The sequence below is a fragment of the Aethalodelphis obliquidens genome, unplaced genomic scaffold, assembly GCF_003676395.1.
Source record: "Aethalodelphis obliquidens isolate GAN/ISIS:26980383/991018 unplaced genomic scaffold, ASM367639v1 scaffold26, whole genome shotgun sequence".
NCBI classification, from domain to species: Eukaryota; Metazoa; Chordata; class Mammalia; order Artiodactyla; family Delphinidae; genus Aethalodelphis; species Aethalodelphis obliquidens.
Window position 1 is genome coordinate 5,099,320 of NW_020837970.1, and position 22,621 is coordinate 5,121,940.

Here is a 22,621-nt window from a genome sequence, read left to right on the forward strand (position 1 = left end):
TTATATTAAGCACAACTCTGAAAATTTATCTGTTAGTGTATTATTAAAATTAAAAGTATATCTACTTCTAATAAATAATTTACACATATGATAGACAAATAGAGGATTAAACGTATACCTTTTTTTTTTTTTGCGGTGCGCGGGCCTCTCACTACTGTGGCCTCTCCCGTTGCGGAGCACAGGCTCCTGACGCGCAGGCTCAGCGGCCATGGCTCACGGGCCCAGTCGCTCCACGGCATGTGGGATCCTCCCGGACCGGGGCACGAACCTGTGTCCCCTGCATCGGCAGGCGGACTCTTAACCACTGCGCCACCAGGGAAGCCCTATCTTTTTTATTAATCCCTAAAATGTTGGCGCTATGAGTGGAGTTAAGGTCAGGCAATTGTGAGGATGGGCAGGGACACCTTTACACCTTTTTTTTTTATTGTGTGTAGGATAAACGTACACATTAGATAAAATCTGCTCCCAAACGAGAAACCCAGTCACACAGTGTGATTGGCCCGTGTGTCAGTCTCAGGGCTCAGTAGAATAAGAGAATGGGGAACAAAGGCTCAGATGAGGAAACCCCGCATGTACTTTCACAGTTCCTTGGCACTGCCAAGCAGGAACAGTGCCAGCAACCGGGATGGGTAGGTCTTGCCGTATATCAGCATTGGGTAGTTGTCAGGAGTGTGTTTCCCAAGGAAAAGCATTGCTTTGTCACATTTAGCATCTCTGGAACCATGGCTGTTAGATCATAGCTTTTCTGCTTCTGAACTTCACACACATGAAGTCTGGGGCAAGGCTGTCCCTCATTTCCCCGTGGGGCTCCTTGGCTGTGGTGCACTCCATTTCTCCTGCCTCACTGCAGGGTGCTGTCTGCGTTGTTTCCCTGTCGAATATTAGAGAACCAGTGAACAAAACCTCATATGCCTTGGCTTCTGATTGAGTTATCATCTGTAAGCGTTTAATGATGGGTCTTTTTTAAAAGACATTTTCAAGTAGTTTAGAATTCTGTTTTCTAAGTGACTTCCGGACTCTAATAGACATACCAATTTGAAAGTAGGGGAATATTTATATATGAAAATAGGGAAGCATATAAAGATCACTGTCCATGCCTTGCTTTACTACCTGTGATTTAATATCTCCTAAATAGAGCTTCTCTAAGTGCTGATGATGTGGTCTGAAAGACCCAGCCATGGGCATGAAATGACAGGCTGAAATTTAGGATGGCACTGTCAGAATGAGCACCACCTAGGGGCCAGCTGAGTTTCAACAGTTAAGAGACAGAGGAAGAGAGCTTTAATTCTAAATTTAAACTAACAACTACTTAAATCAGGTGGTAAGGATTAATGTATTTGTCCAGTACACTGTATTAACTCATACAACAAAAGGATGGTTTAAAATTTCAATTGCTCTAGCCATTTATGTGAATACTTTTCTTAGAAGTTAGAACCATGGAAAAGGGACAAATGAGCACATTGAGATGTTCAGGATCAGGCTGGAAAGGAGTTGAGAACTACAGTAATCCAGGGAGTGGTTGAAGCACTCAGGCAAGACATGGGCAAAAGGGGAGACGTGAGAGGTGAATTCACATCTTAAAAAACGGTCATGGAGAAGATGGAATATATTTTTGTTTGTGTTGCAGTGCAAAGCCAGGCTGGAGCCACTGGGTGGCAAATTTCAGCTTTCTGTTCAACATAAAGGAAACATTTCTAGTATTGGCTGTCCTGGGAAGTGTATGTAGCCTTTAATCACGGGTGCATTTTATGAGGAGAGAAGTCGGGATAGAAGCTCCTTATATAAAGAATTCTCTATTGTTTACTAGGCTGTGCCTGTTGTTAGGATCTCAGCCTTTTCATTGCTTTGCATAATGAGTGAAAGCAGCAAAGACATATTAAATTGGTTCAAGTCATTTGGACCAAAGTTTGAAAAATCCAGACAGCTGAATTAGTCATGTGTGGCATCTTGAACTCTGACTTGAGAAGTGTCTTTCTATCTGTGAACTCCAGCCACCCAGATATTGAGACAAATTTGACCTGGAAATAAAGGCAACCTTTACGTGTCACCAGTGTTAGGGACAGTTTTCCTTCCCTCACGTTAAGTCTGAAAGCTTGTCCCTGTGATGGCTTCACACTCACCAGGGGTAGGAATCTAGTTCCCATCCATTGTTGCTGTCATCTGAATCACAGTGTCTGTGAATGAAGTTAGTTTATTAAAATGATGGGCTTCTTTTTTTAGCTCAAAACATCCAGGTATTATTACTGAGGTTCTTGGAATCCTTAAACGTTAAGCAGCATATTTACTTCCACCTCAGTGGAGTGTAATTTCTAATAATAATAATAATAATGATGACGACATATTGAATAAAAATTAACCAGCGTAGGTGTTGCAGTCCTTAGCTCAATAATGACTTTTCATTGTGTGGGACAGTATATTTCAGTAGGGATTTGTGCATGTAAGAAGGGGGCAGGATGGGCCCTTTTGAAATGAAGGATTATGTATCCTATGGGGTCAAGTTCATTGAGAAAAGATACAAAGCGTCCTGCGTGAAGTGTGGGAGCACATACCCCCACTTGGCTAGATCTTTGTACCAAATTAAGTCTCCTTTTGTGGTGTTAGACAGGGATTGGTCATCTCCCTCCCATCACTAGTTCTTCTGACTGGTTCTGGATCTGAAAGAAAAACACACACACACACACACACAAGCCCAAATATGCCCCTTTTAGACTTTCAAGGGTTTGCCAGAAAATACAGAGGGACTGAAAAAAATAGCATTCATGAGGAAACTCACTCATCCATCCATTTACCAGTCACCCACCGGCATTTTCTCTGTGGTGGGGCTGGGTACCCAGTGGGGAGCGGGGCAGATGTGGTCCTGCCCTCATGGATCTTATCATCTGGTGTTAGCTGAGTTCCAGTCGTCCTTGCCCTTGGGCTTCATTCTTCTGTTGACAAGCCGTCTGGAATCCCGCTGAGTTCTTTAGCTTGCCGTTAAAGGAACCAGGAGATCAGGGAGGAGCACAAGGCTGGGCGGAACCTGCAGCCAGAGCAGTGAACACGTGACACATCTTTAAACATCTTCAGTCAACAGGACGTTGACACCTCTTTACCTGCTCTCATCAAGGCCCGGTGCCCCGCCAACCAAAGCAGCTTTCTGCCCAGGGGAAAATTATCTGGAGGAAAGCAATTTTAAAAATTTAAATTCTCTCCATCCCAAGAATCTTCCCTTTTAAATGGATCGGCCATTTGTTAGCACACAATTTATTTTAAAAGTCTCGTGTGGTGTGCTGAAATGTACAATGCGAAAGCACATGTTTGCCCAATACCCCGTGTTTAGAGGATTCAGAGTGATCTCCATCACTGATAATTAGCCACATGGGGGAAGGGGAAAGGAGCTGTGGCACCGAGCCCACCACGCTAACCTGCTCAATTGAACTGTTTCCAGATCATGTCCCACGAGCTCTTCTCCAGATTTAGTCTCTGGCTCTTTGGAAGATGACAAAATGGTAGCTTGCTCTGGGTCGGAAGCAGTTCCTTTTATCGTTCGTGGTTCGAAGAACACTTGTACTTTCTCTGCTGGGAAGAGGTGGCGTGTGTGTGTGTGTGATGAGCTGATGAACAAGACACGAAGGACATGACATTGAAAAGGAAATGTGGCCACGTAGGGCTCTTATTTGTGGAAACACCCACATTCTGTAACTTCAACTTCTACAGCCTGACACTGCAGAGTCAAGAGAACTCAAAGATCCACAGAGTATTTCTAGAAACGTGGGTTCCTAGACATCAAAGAGGGAACTGTGATGAAGAGTAGTACTAAAAACTAATTTAGAAAGTGCCAGGTGGAGGCTGGTCTTGGAGGATGAAGCCTTATTCATGGAAAAGGTGCCAAGGACACCTGCCAAGGAGATGGGAAGCGGGCTCGAAGGACTCCAGCGCCCCAGGAGGAAGTGCTCCCCACCTGATCACACCCCAGAAAAGACAGAATAAGCCAGGTGTCTCTGTAGTTTGATTATATTTGTATGTAGGAGGTGGCCCTGAGGATGTCCTTTCTGAATGAAGATCAACGGCACTAATCAACTTAGCACCCTTCTTGTTTAAGAAACATTTGGTTTGCTTCTATCATCACGCATAGACAGTTCAACTCACTTCATGAAAAGGAGAAGTATATCTGATGACAAGAAAAATGGGGACTTCCCTGGTGGCGCAGTGGTTAAGAATTCGCCTGCCAATGCAGGGGACACGGGTTTGATCCCTGATCTTGGAAGATCCCACATGCCACGGAGCAGGTAAGCCCGTGCACCACAACGACTGAGCCTGTGCTCTAGATCTCATGAGCCACAACTACTGAAGCCCGCGTGCCTAGAGCCCGTGCTCCGCAACAAGAAGCCACCACAATGAGAAGCCCACGCACCGCAACGAAGAGTGGCTCCTGCTCGCTGCAACCAGAGAAAGCCTGCGTGCAGTAAAATAAATAAATAAATAAATTTAAAAAATGTATTTGGCTGAAATATACTGAAGTGAAATATACTTTATGCATGCTTTATTTTCATAGAGGGCTTTGTGAGACAGCCACAGGCCCTGGTATCTCATCAAAACTAAACGGTGTTGCTGAGAATTGTAGTAGCAGCAGTGGTAGTAATAGTCAGTGGGTGGTATTAGCCTAATAATAATGAAGTGAGTTCATTAAGGGGGGGGGGTGTCACGTAGACGTTGGGTAGTTTTCCGCTCCGTCCTCTTTTCCGTGGCAAAGTGGGCAGGTAAATGCTTTCTTGTCAATAGTTGTCTTTGGTCTTTAATTTAGATGCTTCTGCCCAGCTGAAGCAAGTAGGTAGTGATGGGAAAGGAAGCAGATGAATAACTTCCCACATGCGTATGAACCGTTGATGCAGTTTACCTCCACTGTGTTCTGTCTGAATGCACATCCCCAGATACTCTTGCTGGGTTTCCAGACTTCCCCTAGGGAGCTTTGAGTCAGATCTGAGAATCGCTAATCTAGATGTCACTCTAGTGTAGGGACCTACACTGTTTCTAGGGATACCTTTACTGCCCTCGTGTTTCTCAGTCTGGTGGAAAAGTTACTGGCATTTGTTCTAGTGGAGTAGACTCACTACCCAGCTTCAAAAATTGAAGTAATATCAGACAAGGGGATGTAATGACTTCTAGAGGAAGCGGGGCACCCACTTGGGCCTCTCTCCCAGGATTGTGTGCTCTCCCCCCTGCCCTTGGAGTTCCTTCTCTCTTTTGGGGCACAGATAGTACCCTGAGGCTAGGTAGACCTTATGTTCTGGGGCAGAGAGTGAGTGAGGTGCCAAGGCTGTCTGCAGGACCGTGAGAGTGCCTCCCCCCCACCCCCCAAATGCTGTGCCCTAGACGACCCCTGCACCTCCCCCTAGGCCTGATGCTGGGTCCTGGGCTAATCGGGGATCTCCTTAGATCCGGGTCCCCTGCCTGAGAGGACCTCCCTCCACCTGCTCCTCCCTGCCTTTGCCTGTGTCCCTAAATTCACCCCTTCCTGCCAGGACTGTGATATGGTATGAACTTGACTTCCTGCATCAAACATGAGCTAGGTGCTCAAACCCTGCCCCACACTCACCCCGTACTACCACCCCATTCCCTGACCCCTAACTGGATCCTAAGCCTTGGGCTCTTAGTAAGGCTGTGATTCTGTCTCAGGGCCACTCACACCCCCACCCAAAGGAGATGCTACTCAAAAGTTGAGGCCAAATTTATTTATAGTAATCGAAAATGTTACAGTTTCCAGTTCTGGTGTTTAACACTGTATTAGCCACTTTTTTATTTTAAGATCTCAGCTGCTTTATCTAAAGCATGAAGTTTTTAGAAGGTAACCAGAAAGCTCACATGGTGTAAACCGTTTTTGTATGCATTATAGAAGTATTGCAGGGTCATTGTGTGACATGTATTGATTAATGTATTCACGATTCAAATTGTCCTTTCAAGGGAGAAGGTCTTTTCTTTGCAAATGTCATCGAACCCACTTTCTGTCTGTTGGAATTGTTTCTAATTGGCTCTGAAATGTTTCTCAGACCTGGGTGCTCGCGTTCTGCCCATAGTAGTCTGTGTGCCTGTGCTCCTCATCCAACTGCCAGCTAGTGGATGCTTCCCATGTTGCAACATGTGCCTCATGTGTAGTAGGTGTGCATCTACCCCTCCCATCCCACGTTCACCCTCTGTGGGAGGTATTATTGGCACCATTTTTTACTACTGGAAACTGAGACTTAAGAGTCTTAAAAAATAAGTAGCTAGTGGTCTCTCCACAAGTGATGATGGTGCTAGGTCCACACCCAGAGTTTTGACTCCAAAGCCAGCCTTGTTCTTTGCTTCTTACTTTTTTATAATTGGAAAAAAATTTAAAATATAGAAACTTAAAGAGAATGATAAAAAATAAAACCCATGTATTCTCTTCTGGAATTGACAGATGTTAGCATTTTGGCGTATTTCATATTTTTTCTAAATAAAACATTAGAAGTTCTCATTTTACTCCTCCCAGTTTGGATCTTTTCCCTTCTTACCCTCCACCCCATCCTGCCCTAACACCTCCTCCGGAGGCAATTTGACCTCTATCCAGACCATGTTTCTATGCTTTTACTACACATACATGTATTTATTGTTGGCATATAGCTTGGTTTCTGTGTTTAAAAAAGTATGTAAAATTTTATTTATAATATATAAATAAATACTACTGTATTTATTTTGCAACCTACTCTTTTCCCCGGTTTTGTTTTTGGAGTTGTTACATATAGATCAGAATTATGCATTTTGATGGCCGTCTAATATTCCATTAGATGAATATATTGTAATGTACCCTACTGACAGACATTTAGCTTGCTTCCAATTTTTTATTCTTTTGCAAACAATGCCACACATGTGTCTGTGCTTATCTAGGGAATGTACTCAGAGGAGGAATCGCCAGGGCCTGGGGTTGGCACGGTTTCTTCTCTGCTAGGTATTTCCCTATTGCTCTCCAAAGTGTACGTAGACTTCCACCCGTCATGTATGAGGGCAGATTTCTCCACATTCTCATCACCTCTTGGTGCTGTTGGACTATAATTTTAGCCAGTTGTGAAATAGTATCTCTTTGTCTTGGTTTTAACTTGCGTCAGCCTGGTGACTGCTCATTACAGCTGTAGACATTGAGCATAAACTTCTCACCAGTCAGGCTCCCATTCTTATGAACTGGTTGGTCATATCTTTTGTTCGTTTTTTCTGTTTGTTTTTCTTTTTTTCCCTGCTGATTTTTAGGAACTCTGTATACTGCCAATATTAGTCGTTTGTCAAAAAGTATTTGAATGCGGTTATCTTCTCCCTGTCAGTCATTTTCGTTTGTTTGTTTATGGTGTTTTGTATAATATACACATTTTAAATTTTGGTAGGAAGTTATCAATCTTTCTGTGCTGTGTTGTGTGTCTTGTTTGTCTGTCATAAGCTTTAGAGTTTTGTTTTGCATTTAGGTCTGTAATTACACCCCTCCCCCACATTCTTACCCATCGTTCTCTTCCTTACTCTGTTTTTCTCCATAGCACTTATCATCTTGTAATATATCCTACACTTATCTGTTTTGTTTATTTATGTGTTATCTGTTTCCCTCCACTAGAATGTAAGCTCCCTGAGGGCAGTGGCTTTTGTCTGTTTTGTTCATGGCTATATCCCTAACACCTGGAATAGTCACAGGCATATAGCAGGTGCTCAATAAATATTTGTTGAACAAATAAAGAATAATCCACATGGAATGTATTTCTTGTGTATATAGTATGAATAGAGCTGTCACCCTTTGTTGCCCTCATGGAAAGCTGGTTTCTCTAACACCATTTATTGGATAGTCCATCCTTCCCCCACTGATTCTTTTCATTCAACCTTTATCAAGCTGGAGTTGTTTCTCTCATGCCACTGTCTTTATATATTTCTGTTCCCCTGCCTCTGTGCTGAAGTCTGCAGAAAAGCCAGTCTTCACACACACAAGTGGGAGTGGGGGTGATGAAGGGCTAGGTTCCACTTACGGAGAGTTTTTCTCTGATGGGTCAATCGGTAAACATTTAAGAAGCAAGTTTTATGAACCAAATGTAAAAATGGACCTGAGTCCTCAAAGCCCTCAAAGGACTTTCTGGTTGACATTAAAACTCGTTATAACTCAAGGCAGAATATAAGGGTTAAGCAAGACAATTAGCTGTGTGCTGGGAACACACAAGCTGGAGAACATAGTGGTTAAGTTTGTAGGCTTCAAGTAAATTCAATCTTTGTATCCTGCATCTGCTCCTGACTGGGCTTTGTATCTTGAGCAACTTATTGATCTTCTCCAACATTTAGTTTCCTTATCAAAAAAATGGGAATGATGATAATAGTACCTGCTTCAGGGGTTGTTGATTGACTGAAAGAATGTACGCTAAGGGTGTAGCTCAGTGCCTGTAAATGTTCACTAATTCTAGTGTGCGTGGAGTCTTTAGGGAGGAGGTGAAATTTGACTGGGTCTTGCAGCATGGGTTAGATTTTTCTGGGCAGGGATCGAGTAGGTGGAAAAGGACGTGCCAGACAAGATACAGAATAAATAAAAAACAAAAGCATGGAAGCCAGAAAGTATAGGGTGAGTTCAGGGAGCATTATTCTAGTTTGACTGGATTGTAGGAGGGAGTAATGATGAAGAGACTGGAAATGTAGGTTGGGCCTAATTGCTGTGGATTACCAGCAACAAGCCAAGAAAACGTCCTTTATTACTAAGCTCCTAATTCCTCGATGGCTCCCCATTGCCTGATGAGATCTGAGCCTCAGATCTCTGGAAGGGCGTGCTTGGCAAACAGGAGAGGAGAGGGGCAGGGAGGGCAGCTAGGGGGCTCCCAGGAGAGTCCTGGTCAGTACAGTTGAGGGTCCATGTCCCAGGGCACCTGAACTTCAGGAACATATTTTGTGTGTGTGTGTGTGTGTGTGTGTGTGTGTGTGTGTGTGTGTGTGTGTAATTAAAGCCTCCTTTATTTTTTTGTTTTGTTTTGTCTTAAAATTGACAAGACTAGTATAAGCATCTTTAAAAAAATTTTTTTTTATTGGCGTATAGTTGACTTACAAAGTTGTGTTAGTCTCAGGTGTACAGCAAAATGAATCAGTTATACATGTACATATATCCACTCTTTTTTAGATTCTTTTCCCATATAGGTCATTACAGAGTACTGAGTAGAGTTCCCTGTGCTATACAGTAGGTCCTTATTAGTTACCTGCTTTATATATAGTAGCGTGTATATGTCAATAGGAACATTTATTTAAACTACTTTTTTTTTTTTTTTTTTTTTGCAGTGTGCGGGCCTCTCAGTGTTGTGGCCTCTCCCGCCGCGGAGCCAGGCTCCAGACGCGCAGGCTCATCGGCCATGGCTCCCGGGCCCAGCCGCTCCGCGGCATGTGGGATCCTCCCGGACCGGGGCACGAACCCATGTCCCCTGCATCGGCAGGCAGACTCTCAACCACTGCGCCACCAGGGAAGCCCCCATTTTTTTTTATCATCAGCTTTGTGCCAGGTGTGGAGCTGGGTGCTTTCATATACATGCCTACCTCAGAAATACTGCGGGTTGGGTTCCACACCACTGCAATAAAGCAAATATTGCAGTAAAGTGAATCACATGAACTTTTTTGTTTCCCAGTGCATATAAAAGTTATACTGTAGTCTATTAAGTGTGCAATAGCATTATGTATAAAAAGACAATGTGACACCTAATTAAAAATACTTTGTTCGGGACTTCCCTGGTGGCGCAGTGGTTAAGAATCCGCTGGCCAATGCAGGGTACACTGGTTCGAACCCTGGTCTGGGAAGATCCCACATGCCGCGGAGCAACTAAGCCCACAAGCCACAACTACTGAAGCCTGCGTGCCTAGAGCCCGTGCTCCGCAACAAGAGAAGCCACTGCAATGAGAAGCTGGCGCGCACCAACAAAGACCCAATGCAGCCAAAAATAAATAAATAAATTTAAAAAAAAATAAAAAGGGCTTCCCTGGTGGCGCAGTGGTTGAGAGTCCGCCTGCCTATGCAGGGGACACGGGTTCGTGCCCCAGTCCGGGAAGATCCCACGTGCCGCGGAGCGGCTGGGCCCGTGAGCCATGGCCGCTGAGTCTGCGCGTCCGGAGCCTGTGCTCCGCAACGGGAGAGGCCACAACAGTGAGAGGCCTGCGTACCGCAAAAAAAAAAAAAAAAGAAAAGAAAAGAAAAAACTTTGTTGCTGAAAAATGATCACTAATCATCATCTGAACCTTCAGTGAGTTGTAATCTTTTTGCTGGTGGAGGATTTAAAATATTGCAAGAATTACCAGAGTGTGACACAGAGATACAAAGCGAGCAAATGCTGTTGGGAAAGTGGTGCCGACAGACTTGCTCAGTGCAGGGTTGCCACAGACCTTCAATTTGTGAAAAATGCGACGTGTAAAGCACCATAAAATGAAGTGCAGTAAGATGAGTGATGCCTGTACCTCCTCTAGTTGTTTAGCCTGAAACAGTTCTCTCCCTGGATATTCCTGCTCAGTGTGTGGTCGTCTGTCCCTGATACTGTACCCATCCAGGGAAGCACAGGGACAGAGAAGCTCAGAGGACCCTCTTTGCCACTTCTCCATCCCACCTTCCAATAAGGTCACAGAGGAGGAAAGAATAGCCTGAAGACTTAGGGCTCCAGCAAATCCTTTGTTAAAGAAGGTATCACCTGCCAGTATTCTTCCCAGCCTGGCCTGATTTCTAGGCAGCATTGCCGCGATAGGTTGTCGTCATAGGGAAGCTAGACCTCTGGACGTCAGGCTGGTGTGAACGGAAGAGCCTGGGCCTTGTCATCAAAGAGAAGTGGGTTTAGATCTCAGCCCTGCCAGAGTCGAGCTCTAGGGTGACCACCTGTCCTGGTTTGCCTGCGAATGAGAAGGTTCCTGACTCATGAGACTAGAACCTAGAAAGTTCCGGGCAAGCTGGAACGAGCTGGTTACCTCTTTAGCCCTGTGGTCTGAACCTTTCCCTCACCCCGTCGGCAGACGGCAGGTGCATCCTATCTCTTGGTAGGTGGGGAGACCTAACGTCATTCTGCCTGCTTCCTTATTGCGCTAATGTGTGTGTTTCTTTCTCCATTTACTGCCTCACTGGGATGTTGATTCCCCGAAAGTGGAGACCAGGTCTTCCTGGCTCACTGCTGTGCTCCCGGAATCTAGCACTGGGCCCGATGCAGAGGGGATCACAGCTGATTGTTAAGGAATGAACAGACAATGAAACTGTAGGAACCCCAGTTCCCTCATCTATGGGGATAACGACTCTTAGGGTTGTTTCTGAGAATAATGAGCTAAGCCAGCAAAAGCCCTGGTGCTCGGTACACCCCTTTTTCTTCCTTCCCAGTGAATGCACACAGATTGGAACACCAGTTTATCCATCCTTTCCTGGTGTTTACATGGCCCAGTCATGTTCAGGCACCCAGGGTGCTATTTCTTCTTAAACAGAAGTTGGGTTATCTTTAATATAAGATAGAAATCAAACCACATTAGATTATTTTACCTCAGAAGCCAGTTTCAACCGATCCTTTTGAATAGTATAGTTCTATTATTATATATTACTTCAAACTTAATAGAAAAAAATTGATTAAAATGTGTGCCCTGTTCATATCTGGCCTGGCTGAATGCCACAAGACACATTAATTGAAAATGAATTTCTACAAACCCAATCAAGCATCATGAAGATGAAAAATGTACCTTTTCCCCTCCATTCCTTCATTGATTTTTCATTTTCCCCACTCAGAGCTTCATTTAGCAATTTTTCAGTTTCGTTTTGTTGTGGCCTTAATTCATCCCCTTCACTCCCCCCAAAATGAGATAATGTACCATTTTCCTTGTCCTTTTTAAACTGTTCTTTCATGCTGCATTAGTGCAGGGCAGATCCTGTTCTTGTCTTACATCCCTGTGCTTTATTGTTTTTTAGGAAAAGAGGGTAACCTTCTTTTTAAAATTCTTACCATGGTGGTTTTTATCAAAGGGAATGCACTTTAAAAATACATAACTATGAAATTAGTGTTACAACACTTCTAAAATGAATTAAGAGAAACTGCAGCAAAAATAAAAAACCTTTTCAGAGGAAGAGTATTAGATATCAATTATTCTCATTTTTCAGGGTGAGGTATTTGGGGATCAAACACGAGTCCTGTTTTGTTGAGGGAAATGGAGAAAGCTATTTGCCAGATCACAAGAGGCTGAATTGAAAACAAGGCTGGGTCAGGACAAGAGGGAGCAAAGGGAGGTGACTAAAACCCCAGGTGAGTTCTAGAAGGTTCTTGCCTGTCTTGTGCCAACCGTGCCCCAGTCTGTTCGCCGAGTCCCTGGATCTCTAGGGGTTTTGATAACAATAATGGGGATCTTCAAGCTATCTTCCTGTCAAATTTTCAAATAATCGAACAGCATACTTTTCCCATGAAAAGTTGAGAAGGGCTCACATTCAAGTATCCTACTGCTTTACCCTGAGCTAGAATTCAGAACCCTGGTTATCTCATTTTGATTAGAAGCTTTGATTGGCAATTAGCCATCTTTGGTACATTTTCAATGGGAAAATGAATTGTTTCTTTATCAATGCAGTTTAAAGTAGAAAGTGTTTTTAAATGAGGGCCCATTAGTAGGAGTAACAAAGTGGGGTGTTGGTGACAGAGGTTTGGAAACCTTATTAATGTGTCGAGTTTCATGATAGGCACATACACACACACCCTGATTTTGAATAAAAGTACCTGTGGACTTTAATTGGTTATTCTTAAAATCAGAATGAAAACAAAATAAAACAGATTTCAAAGAAAATGAACATAAACTTAGTTTGGATTTAAAAAATTGAATTCCCTTTTCCTTACAAGATTTTAAACAATTTAATTCAATGTGATCATCAGTTGTAACATACCTTCTAATATCATGCCCTGTTCCATTGTGTCTCCTGTTTTACATAAGGCATTTTCAGATACATGTATATCATCATTTGCCAGCTGGTAAGAGAAAACACCCCAAAGCACAATTTCTTAAAAAAAAACATATCAAGTGCTATCTAGTATTTAATACTTATTTGCTGCTGCATTTCTTATATTCATTCCTCTCCACATCCCCAACCTCAATATTGTTATGTTTCATGAGTCTTGCACAATTGGGTACTATTCACATCCTTCTAATTATAGGGCTGTATCACATTCTGACATCTAACATGAAATGACCCTACATGTCTGTCACCAATGGAAAAGAATTCCAGGAAGCTGAAAAGCCTTGCAACCTCCTGGGTTGCTGTGACTCCATAACAGGACCTTACTAAATTTTTGTACAATTTCATTTTGGTCTGGTTGACATACAAGGTCTTTTTGAAAGAAATTGGGAGGGATCCTTTCACTATAGGAATCTGTTTCCAAAGAAGTTTATAAAAATGTGTGGATTGATAGGGGTGATTTCACCTCCTCAGAGGACTACTCTTTCATATAAGATAATTGATGCACTAAACATCTGTTCCATGTGGGTTTGCTGTCTGGTGCAAGGGAAAGATGTAAACAAAGAGTGGTAGTGACAATGATGGGTTCTACTAGGGGTTTGCGCGAAGGGCTGAAATGGAACAGAGGAGAGAGACACAAAGCCAGCCTGGAGGACTTGGGAAGAGCTGGCCTGGGAGGTGACTGTTGAGTACTTCCTGACAGAAGATTTCCTGGTGGAAAAAGGAATGGAGGGTGGGAGGGCATGCCTGGTGAAGGCACCAGCCTGTGCAGAGGCCTGGTAGCAGGACCATCGTATGTCCACAGCACGCTGAGTATGGAGTGGCTTGTAAGTAGGGTTCATTGTGGGACAGAACAGGCACGAAATGAAACTGGGGAGATAAATTGGGACCACAGCAGAGGTGCCTCGTGTCCACGCTAGGGAGTTGGAACATTAGAAGCTTGGGAGGGTTGTTTTGTTTTGTTTGTACTTTTTTCTTTTATTGAGGTATAGTTGATTTACAATGTTGTGTTAGGTTCAGGTGTACAGCGAAGTGATTTGGTTATATATAATCGATTCTTTTCCATTATAGGTTATTACAAGATATTGAGTATAGTTCCCTGTGCTATACAGTAGGTCCTTGTTGGTTATCTCTTTTATATATAGTAGTGTGTATATGTGAATCCCAAACTCCTAATTTATCCCCCACCCCAGAAGCTTGGGAGGGTTTTTAAGTAAGAGGGTGATATATGCAGCATCTCTGGGGTAGAGCCTAGAAGTCGATGACTCCATCCAGGTGACTCCAGTGTGTGGGTCTGGTTAAGAGGGATCGCTTACCTCGAACCATCTATGCAGGTAACTCAGTTGTGGCTGATGTGAAGAAAAGCCGGTTCCAGTTTTAAGAAACCAGATGACCCCCCCCACCGCCCACCTTAAATATCAATCTGGCCTGTAGTCTTAGAAACCTAGCATCCTGCATTATCAGTTAGGCTGTAAGACATATACACAGTTTGAATTACAAAAAAAAAATCATGCTAACGAAGACAAAATTAGACATCAGTTCAATGAGTTAACATCAGTTAAAAGGTTCTAGATTTTACCAAGATGGGTTTCTTCCCTTTGTTCTCTACGGGGGTTTACTGTTTGATATTTAAATTTAACTGTTACAAGAAGATTACATTCTTGGGTAGCTACATTTTCCAGACCTCATCTAAGTTCTCATTTCTTAATGCCTTGACTTGAGCCTGGTAACTTGGGTCATTTACCACCACCTGGTGACAGCTAGATTTAAATGCAGATTCTTGAAGTGTACATAAACCTCTTGAAGGTCAAATTTACAAACTTACATAGAGCATGGACTTGAGGCTATGGGGAGGGGGAAGGGTAAGCTGGGACGAAGTGAGAGAGTGGCATGGACATATATACACTACCAAACGTAAAATAGATAGCTAGTGGGAAGCAGCCGCATAGCACAGGGAGATCAGCTCGGTGCTTTGTGACCACCTAGAGGGGTGGGATACGGAGGGTGGGAGGGAGGGAGGGAGACGCAAGAGGGAAGAGATATGGGAACATTTGTATATGTATAATGGATTCACTTTGTTATAAAGCTGAAACTAACACACCATTGTAAAGCAATTATACTCCAACAAAGATGTTAAAAAAAAAAAAAGAAAGAAAAAAAGCGAGAGCAAAGGTGCCAAATGGATTTTACTTGCATACTGGCTGCATAGTTCCCTGGATTTTGGGTGCCCCCGATTTTGGGAGTTGCTTTGGAGGTTATGTGTTTAGCAAGTCTGTCTTGGTTCATCTAGGCGTCCAAGAGTCTGTTCCAGACAAATATGCCCCTGGAGTCTAAGGGGTGGATTGTTTAGAGATAATGGATGGACGGATTCTTTGATTCGTCCATTCAGTGTCTGAGAATATGAAGATGATCAAGGTCTTTATTCTCAAGCTGACAGTCTAGGGAGGGAGAAATACCAGTAATAACATAGTAGTAGCTAATTTTTGAGTGTTTATCATGCTAGGTGCTATAGGAGACGATATTTCAAGGCTCTTTGAAGTTGGCAGTCAGAAATAACAGCATTTTCCACAAAAATGTGTGATTTAGATGTTGTGGAAAAGAACCAAAGGCTTGGGAGTCAGACGATACCTAGAATATTAGCAAACCCAGAGGCGTGAGAGCCTGCTTATTTTAGAAACTGGGTGTCGCACTTGGGAGAAGGCATGGGATGTGCTCCAGGAGCGGACCTCAGGGGGGAGTAACTTGGGGTTCAAAGTTAGCACCCCTTCTAGGGCATGAGGGGCCAGCCATGAACTGACTGCCAACCTAAGCATCCTTTTTCTCTAATCCGAGCAAGTCAGCTCTGGCCACAGAATGTACTGTACAAGATGCTTCTATGAGAAATGCTCAAGGATGAAAGCAAATGAGTGTGCACAGCATTCATTTTTAGTGCAAAAGCACAATCGCTTCTTGAAGCATCAGTTGCTGAAAAATGCGATCCTTGTTGTCAGAAGCTTCAGATCCCCTACATCCTTCCCTCGACCTATTCTTTTTCTCCAGAATGAGATGCCTCCTCACGCTAGCATTAGCCCAGAGTTCTCCCCTCAGCTGTCTCTCCAGATGATATCTCTGCTTTGCATTTATTTCTTTTTAAAACTAAAATCTAGGGACAAAGGTGAGCAGAATCATCTTGGTCTCCTCCTGTGAGCTGTTCATTAGGGTGCCCTTAACCCACACCTCTTGCTTCTCTTGACTCACAAAGCACTCTGATTACTTCAGAGATAGTGAAACTAGTGTGCGTGAAGTCACTTTTTGTGTTATTTGATGAAGTACTACCCCTGACCTTCTTGGAATATTTTAGTTCATTTCAGTACACACTTTACCTATCATTTAAAGATTTTAAAAGCTTTAAAAATTTCTAACACTATAAGAAGGAATGAAAAAGGGACACTGTAAGGATGATTTTTGCAAATGATTACAAAAATGAAGGAAATTTAAACAAAACAAACTTTTGTTTTGCTCATAATCCTACCCCAACCCCGGAACAATTTTGTTTATCTAACTTTTCTTCCAGCTTTTACTTTCATCATTGTAAACTCTTGTTTTTCTATCCCTTGAGGCTTTTTGTAAACACTTTTCCATTTTGTAATATATTTGTTTTTAGTGTTTGTGTAATATATTCCATCCAAGTGATATTCCATAATTTATCACCCATTCCTTTAGTGCTGGACATTAAGGTTATTTCCATTTTCTCTGTATTATAAATAATTGGAACAAGAACATCTTTGTATATATAGCTTTCTTCCTACATCTGAATTATATCCTTAGGATAAATTCCCAGGAGTGGGATTAGTAGGTCAAAGGGTATGAACAGCTTTATGGCTCTTCATATTTATTGCTACATTGCCCAAAGGGTCATTCTAATTTACAGCACCACCTGCAACACATGAGAGTAGCTACCCCTCCCAGCCCTTCCAACACTGATTTCTTCAGTCAGTAGTTTGGGGCAAATTTAATAGGTACGAAAGGATAACTAGTGACTGTTTTTAATTGTTAATTTAAAAAATAATTATCAATTTTCTTCTTAAGTATGTTTATTGTATTCTATTTCATATGGTTTGCTTTTCGTGTCGGAGAATTATATTTTTGACACCAGGTGGAATTTAAAATATTTTATCATGAAAATGTCACATTCTCTCAGAACAAAGAGCGTAATGATGAATCATTACTTAGATTCAACAAGCAGCAACATTTGGCCACATCTGCCTTATCTACACCTTCTTTTCCTTTTATTTTTTCCTTTGTGCAGTTATTTTAAAGCAAATCCCAGACATTCTGCATGTTTCCTGTATACTTCATTAAGCATCAATAAAACATGTGGACTTTTTCTTCTGTAATCATAATGCTTATTGCCACACCTAACAAAATTAATGATAATTCCTTGGTCCCATTTACTACTAGTCTGTAATAACATTTTCCAACATGTCTTTCAAATTGTCTCTTAACTAATATTTTGTTCCAGTCAGCATACAGAGAGGTCCACTGTATTTGGTTGTTAGGTTTCTGAAGCCCTTTAATCTAGAGCATATGCTCTGTTTACTCCCCCGGTACCCCCAGCTCGAATTTACCCCCAGCCAGTGACTTATTGCAGGAACTAAGTCAGTTGTCCTATAAACGTTCCCGCGTTCTGAATTTGCCTTTTTGTTTCCTTAATAGCTCAATTAGATTCCGTTTCAACTTTGTTTTGTCCGGGGAGGCAAGAATACTTCAAGGGTGGTGCTGTGTGATTCATTTCGTACTGCTCTGGGGGCACACGATGTCTGGTGATCCCACTTTGGGTGATGCTAAGGCTGATCGTGGATCAGGTGGTGACAGCCCACAACAAAGTCGTAAAGTCCCTCGCCGGCTTTGCCCCCCACTGTCTCATCTGTCCGTGAAGCTTGCTTGAGTCAGTTATTTCCTAGGGGATCGCACAATGGTGATTTTTGAATTCTCTCATTCCTTCCCCACTTATTAACTGGAATTCTTCTGCAGAGTAAAACTTGCTTCTTCATAAACTGGGACTTTTTAGTAATCTCAACGTGCAGTTTGTACAAGTAAGGCAGGATAAATGCTTTTTTCTTTTATCCAAATTGCCAAGCTTCTAAGTAAGGAGTTGGTTCCACTGTCATTTCCGAGGAGTTGTCATTGCTGCTTTGTTTTTGGTTTTCTTTTTTAAGAATAATAAAATACTCAGGGTTTTAAAAAATATATATTCCATGTGTTTTACTCATTATTCTTTTTGATGCTCACATTGTCCCATCTTTGCCCCAAGGGAGACCCTTCATGTCCTTGTTTTCAGGTAGAATAAGGTGTCTTAGGCTCACCTAGTATATTTTTTAAAAAATAAAAGATTATGAATTCATACTGACACTTCCATTTCAAATCTAACAAAACTTTTTTTTTCTTTGATTTTGTACTTGTATTTCTTTTTCTTACACTAAAAATCTTGGTTCCAAATGTTATTATACTACAGTCTATCAAATAGTTTAAAAATATAATACCCACATTACTACTAAAATTTTCCCAGTGAGTGCAATTGTTTATCTTTAGAACACATTCCACTAAAAACATCCAGTCAAATTACCTTGTCCTAACAACACTTGAATTAATTCGTTTAACCAATTTGGTATATGGTTAAGTTCTTTCTGTTCTGTTTCTTTTTCAAATTTTAGGATTCACTTTTTTCCCCTTTTTGGTTTTTATTTTTTGAATCTGTAAAATGTGCTTTCAAAATTGAACTTATGTAACAAGGTATTATCACAAAAGTCTTTGTTCTGTTCTGTCTCCTCCATCTAATTTCCTCCCTCTCCCTGTTGGTAAACATTAAGATTTGTTTGATCTTTGCAGTGTTTCATTTTGCAAATATATATTCATTCATATGTCTTCACCAGTTTTACACCAAAGCCAGCATACCATCTACTCCTTACAATATATCGTATCAGGGTTTTAGAGATCTTCATTTTTTCTTGAAGGTTACATAGGCATCCATTGTTAAGATGAACCATAGTTTATTTATCAGGCACTTATTGATGGAGTTCTGCTTTTGTGTGTGTGTTTTCTAAAAACAAAAATCCTGTGTCCAAGTCATTTCATATTTTGGCTAATGATTCTTTGGGATCTATTCCTAGAAGTGGAGTTGCTGGGTCAAAGGTTAAATGTAATTGTATACTTCTTTTTTAAAGAAATTAATTAATTAATTTTTGGCTGCCGTTAGGTCTCCGTTGCTGCACATGGGCTTTTTCTAGTTGCAGTGAGCGGGGGCTACTCTTCGTTGTGGTGCGTGGGCTTCTCACTGCAGTGGCTTCTCTGGTTGCAGAGCACGGGCTCAGTAGTTGTGGTGCACGGGCTTAGTTGCTCTGCGGCATGTGGGATCTTCCCGGACCAGGGCTGGAACCCATGTTCCCTGCGTTGGCAGGCAGATTCTTAACCACGGTGCCACCAGGGAAGTCCCTACTTGTACTTCTTTTAGTTATTTGCTAGAGTCCCTTCTATACGAATTGTGTCATTTTGCACAGAGAGGGATTTTTTAAAAAAGATTTTGCAGTTGCTCAAATGTCATATGAAAGGTTGTTGGAAAATTAGTGCATTCTTCAAAATCACATGTTATTTATCGAACCTACACACTGTTCCCACTATTGCCCAAGACATAGCCTGGTAGAGAGCACCCTGGTTCCTGCTTTTAGGGAACCTACGATGTGTCTGTGGAGACATGATATGTGAGTGAAAAACAAAGTTAGAGTAGTCCAAGATAGATATAGTATAAAAACAAAGGTGAAAACGCAGCTCAAGTCTCTGTCTTTCAGAAGCCTTCCCTGCTTAACCCAGGCCACGTGAGTCCTCAGTCCTCTGAATTTCATTATTACTTTCAGTGACAGTGACCTTTTTCCCAGAGCAAAACTTTTGACACGTGGTTCAACAAATATGAATATACGAACAGGAACAGCAGAGCAGAATGTCTGAAATGCAGGCTGCTGCATAAATTCAAGTGAAATAATTTTTTTATGTAGAGTTATGTCTGCATTTCCCAAAGCATCGGTGGGATGTTACTAAGGGTTACACGGCAGAATCAGTGCAGAAATGTTAGGCTAAACAGACCTAATGAAACAACTCCACAACCACGTATGATGTCCCAAGCATACCTGGGCACAGAACCCCCCCGCTCTGCCTCCGTGAAGCACCTCATGTTCATACCGTTCCACGGAACACAAAAGAACCAATGTGTAGTTTCTATTTGAATGAAAACCAAAGGCTTCTCTTCCAGTTGATTAACTTGTACAAATTCTGCATTTTTGATAACAATTTCCAATTTGTTTCTTTCTAGATTGAATCACTAAAGAAAAAGGTGCAGCAGAAACAGCTCTTAATATTGCAGCTTTTAGAAAAGATATCGTTCTTAGAAGGAGAGGTAAGAAGCTGTGTTTCTTTAAGCTGGGGTCTTCCCTATCATTAAATTTTATGTTGCTGAGCCTACCACCGACACTTAATTAAAAATATGGCTATTTCCTGGCCTTATAAAATTGATTGAAGGTTAACTGCCAACACTGAAAATGAGGTTCTGACAGCTAGTTTTTCTTTACCATCTGACTCTCCTCATTCCCCCTTGCTGCTCACCTCTGCTTTTTGGCTCCCATTTCTCTTATTCAGGAATTTTCTTAGCAAGTCTGATAAGCTGTTGATGAACACTGATAACTCCCCACATCTGTGTTGTATGTTATAATTTGCCAAGTATTTTCACATACATTTCTCAATGATCCTCTCAACAACTTTAAGCAAGGCAAGACAAGGATTATTATCTCCATGTTAACCAAAAAAAAGAAAAAGAAAAAAGGCACAGAGAAGGCAGGTGGCTTTTCTCAAGGTCACACAACTTAATACCAGAGCCAGGCTGAGAGACGGACTCCTCATTCCAGGTGACTTAATTTCACCTGGAACTTTTAAGATATTTAGTATTCCTGACTTTCTGGTCTTTTGAAAGGCATTTTGGGGATTTTGTGGAGGTTCTAGGGAAGGAAATTATGAAGTTGGAAGAACCTTAAAAGCTTCGGTGTTACTAGAAGGGGAAGCCTTCTGTTTTCTCTGAAGACTATTTATTAAGAACTTGGCATTGAGCCTCTTCCTTTTGAGCCTCCGTGAATCTCTCCTTGTCTGTGCCCCGCTTGTAGTCCCTCCCGGGTGAGAGACAGCCCAGGAGAGAATAATAAAAGAAGAAGACAGGAAAGTAATGACAGTCATTAAGCTCCTAGTGTGTGTTGGGCACTTTTACTTTGCATATCTTTTGTATAACCTAGAGGTTAAGAGTGGAATCAGACTTGCCCAAATTTGAATGCTAGATCTGCTTATTAGCTGGCTGACCCTAGGTAAGTTTCTTAGAATTAGAAATTGAGGATGAAAACTGTACCTGCCTGTGTGTTCGTGCGATGAGAGTGCATACAAAGTGCCTGACGTGCCTAAGCACCCCATCATTTTCTCTTTATTAAGAGCGATGCCCTATGAGTTAGATTATGTTTCCTCCATTTTGTAGCTGGAGAAACTGAGGTTCAGGGATGTTAAGGAATCTGCCCAAGGTGACTGTTAGAAATGGGTAAGCCTGAGCTCTTAACCACCATGTTTGTAGGGATGGGGAGCAGTGTCATTCTTTACTCTGTGTGGTGGTGGGGCTGCCTATAAAAGTCGTAAGCAGAAGTCCCTCGTGGCCCATGGGGACCTGGCAGCAGACTCAAAGCCCAGGAATCTCAGTGTCCTGACAGCTGAGTAAGTGGACACTTGTCTTGTCCCACTGTTTTCCCCTCTGCAGTCACTGAGTCCACCTCCAGCTTTATGAATGGACATTTCTGTTTCTAAGACTGCCCTCTGAAATCACAGCTCTCTGTGGGAGGAATCATACTTTCCCAGTGAGAGTCAGAGAGTGAGTGTCCTGGTGAAAGTCATGGGTCCCAAGAGAGTCTGGTTCCAGGAGGGAGAAAAGAGACGCCAACAGGAGAGGCAGCAGGTTACCCAAGACAGTGCCCACCCCTCTCCCCTTCCCCTGGCTGTGCTACTCAGGCCTCCTGGGAGATTAGGAAATGTCCAAGGGGTACTCTGCATTGAGAAGAGCCTTCCTTACACATACGTGTGCTTTGTTTAATCTTATTAAATTCCTTTCTTTTCTTAGTTTAGGTTGCCCAGACTCCGAGATGTGGATATGAGTCCACTAGTTTATTTGGGAGGTGATCCCAGGAAGCCCCAGTGGGAGAGGGGAGAAATGAGTCAGGGAAAGGTCGAAGGCCAATAATGGGTGCCTTACAGAGGTTACCACTGTGGAAAGCTGCTGCTCCCTTACCCTGGGCATCTCTGGAAGATGATGTGCACTGGCCTCTGAGTTACCCTTACCAAAAGGTCAGAAAGCTAGGGCATTTATCCATTAACTCCCATCAGTAGCTGGTGAGGGCGGCTCCTGGGGGTGTGTGGCAATTCTGGCCTGCTCTGGGCAGAGCCAACTGGGCTCCAGGGGGCAGAGGAAGCCCCAGGGAAAGAGTCACAAGTGGCATGCCAGGAAATGGTGAGTGTCCAGAGCATATGGGTGCGTCTGGCTGTGTCTGCTATGTATATCCAATAAGCCATTCAAAAATGGTTTGAAAACCATCATTCCTTGAGCATTTAAACATTGATTATAAATTTGGT

General features: G+C 42.4%; 1 protein-coding gene and 1 long non-coding RNA gene across 19 annotated transcripts in view; one reads left to right on the plus strand and one right to left on the minus strand.

Annotated features, from left to right (window-relative positions):
- The window catches only part of MYZAP (myocardial zonula adherens protein), a 117,293-nt gene that overhangs the window by 65,235 nt on the left and 29,437 nt on the right, over positions 1-22,621 (plus strand). For 2 of the 6 annotated variants that reach the window (XM_027123136.1, XM_027123134.1), the window contains one exon: positions 20,283-20,366. The exons of 1 other annotated variant lie outside the window; for it this stretch is intronic. In XM_027123136.1, the coding sequence (XP_026978937.1) occupies positions 20,283-20,366 (84 nt within the window). Of the gene's footprint in view, positions 1-3,427; positions 3,540-4,007; positions 4,261-20,282; positions 20,367-22,621 lie in introns of those variants that run through there. 3 more of the 6 variants (XM_027123138.1, XM_027123139.1, XM_027123137.1) reach the window with 3 other exon arrangements.
- LOC113629051 (uncharacterized) overlaps positions 383-22,621 on the minus strand; it is a 74,778-nt gene continuing 52,539 nt past the window's right edge. For 2 of the 13 annotated variants that reach the window (XR_003436354.1, XR_003436353.1), the window contains 3 exons: positions 12,872-12,953; positions 3,405-3,593; positions 383-3,019 (listed from right to left, as the gene is read on the minus strand). This is a non-coding gene — a long non-coding RNA (uncharacterized LOC113629051). Of the gene's footprint in view, positions 3,020-3,404; positions 3,594-10,667; positions 12,822-12,871; positions 12,954-22,621 lie in introns of those variants that run through there. The other 11 variants (XR_003436351.1, XR_003436360.1, XR_003436349.1 and 8 more) reach the window with 11 other exon arrangements.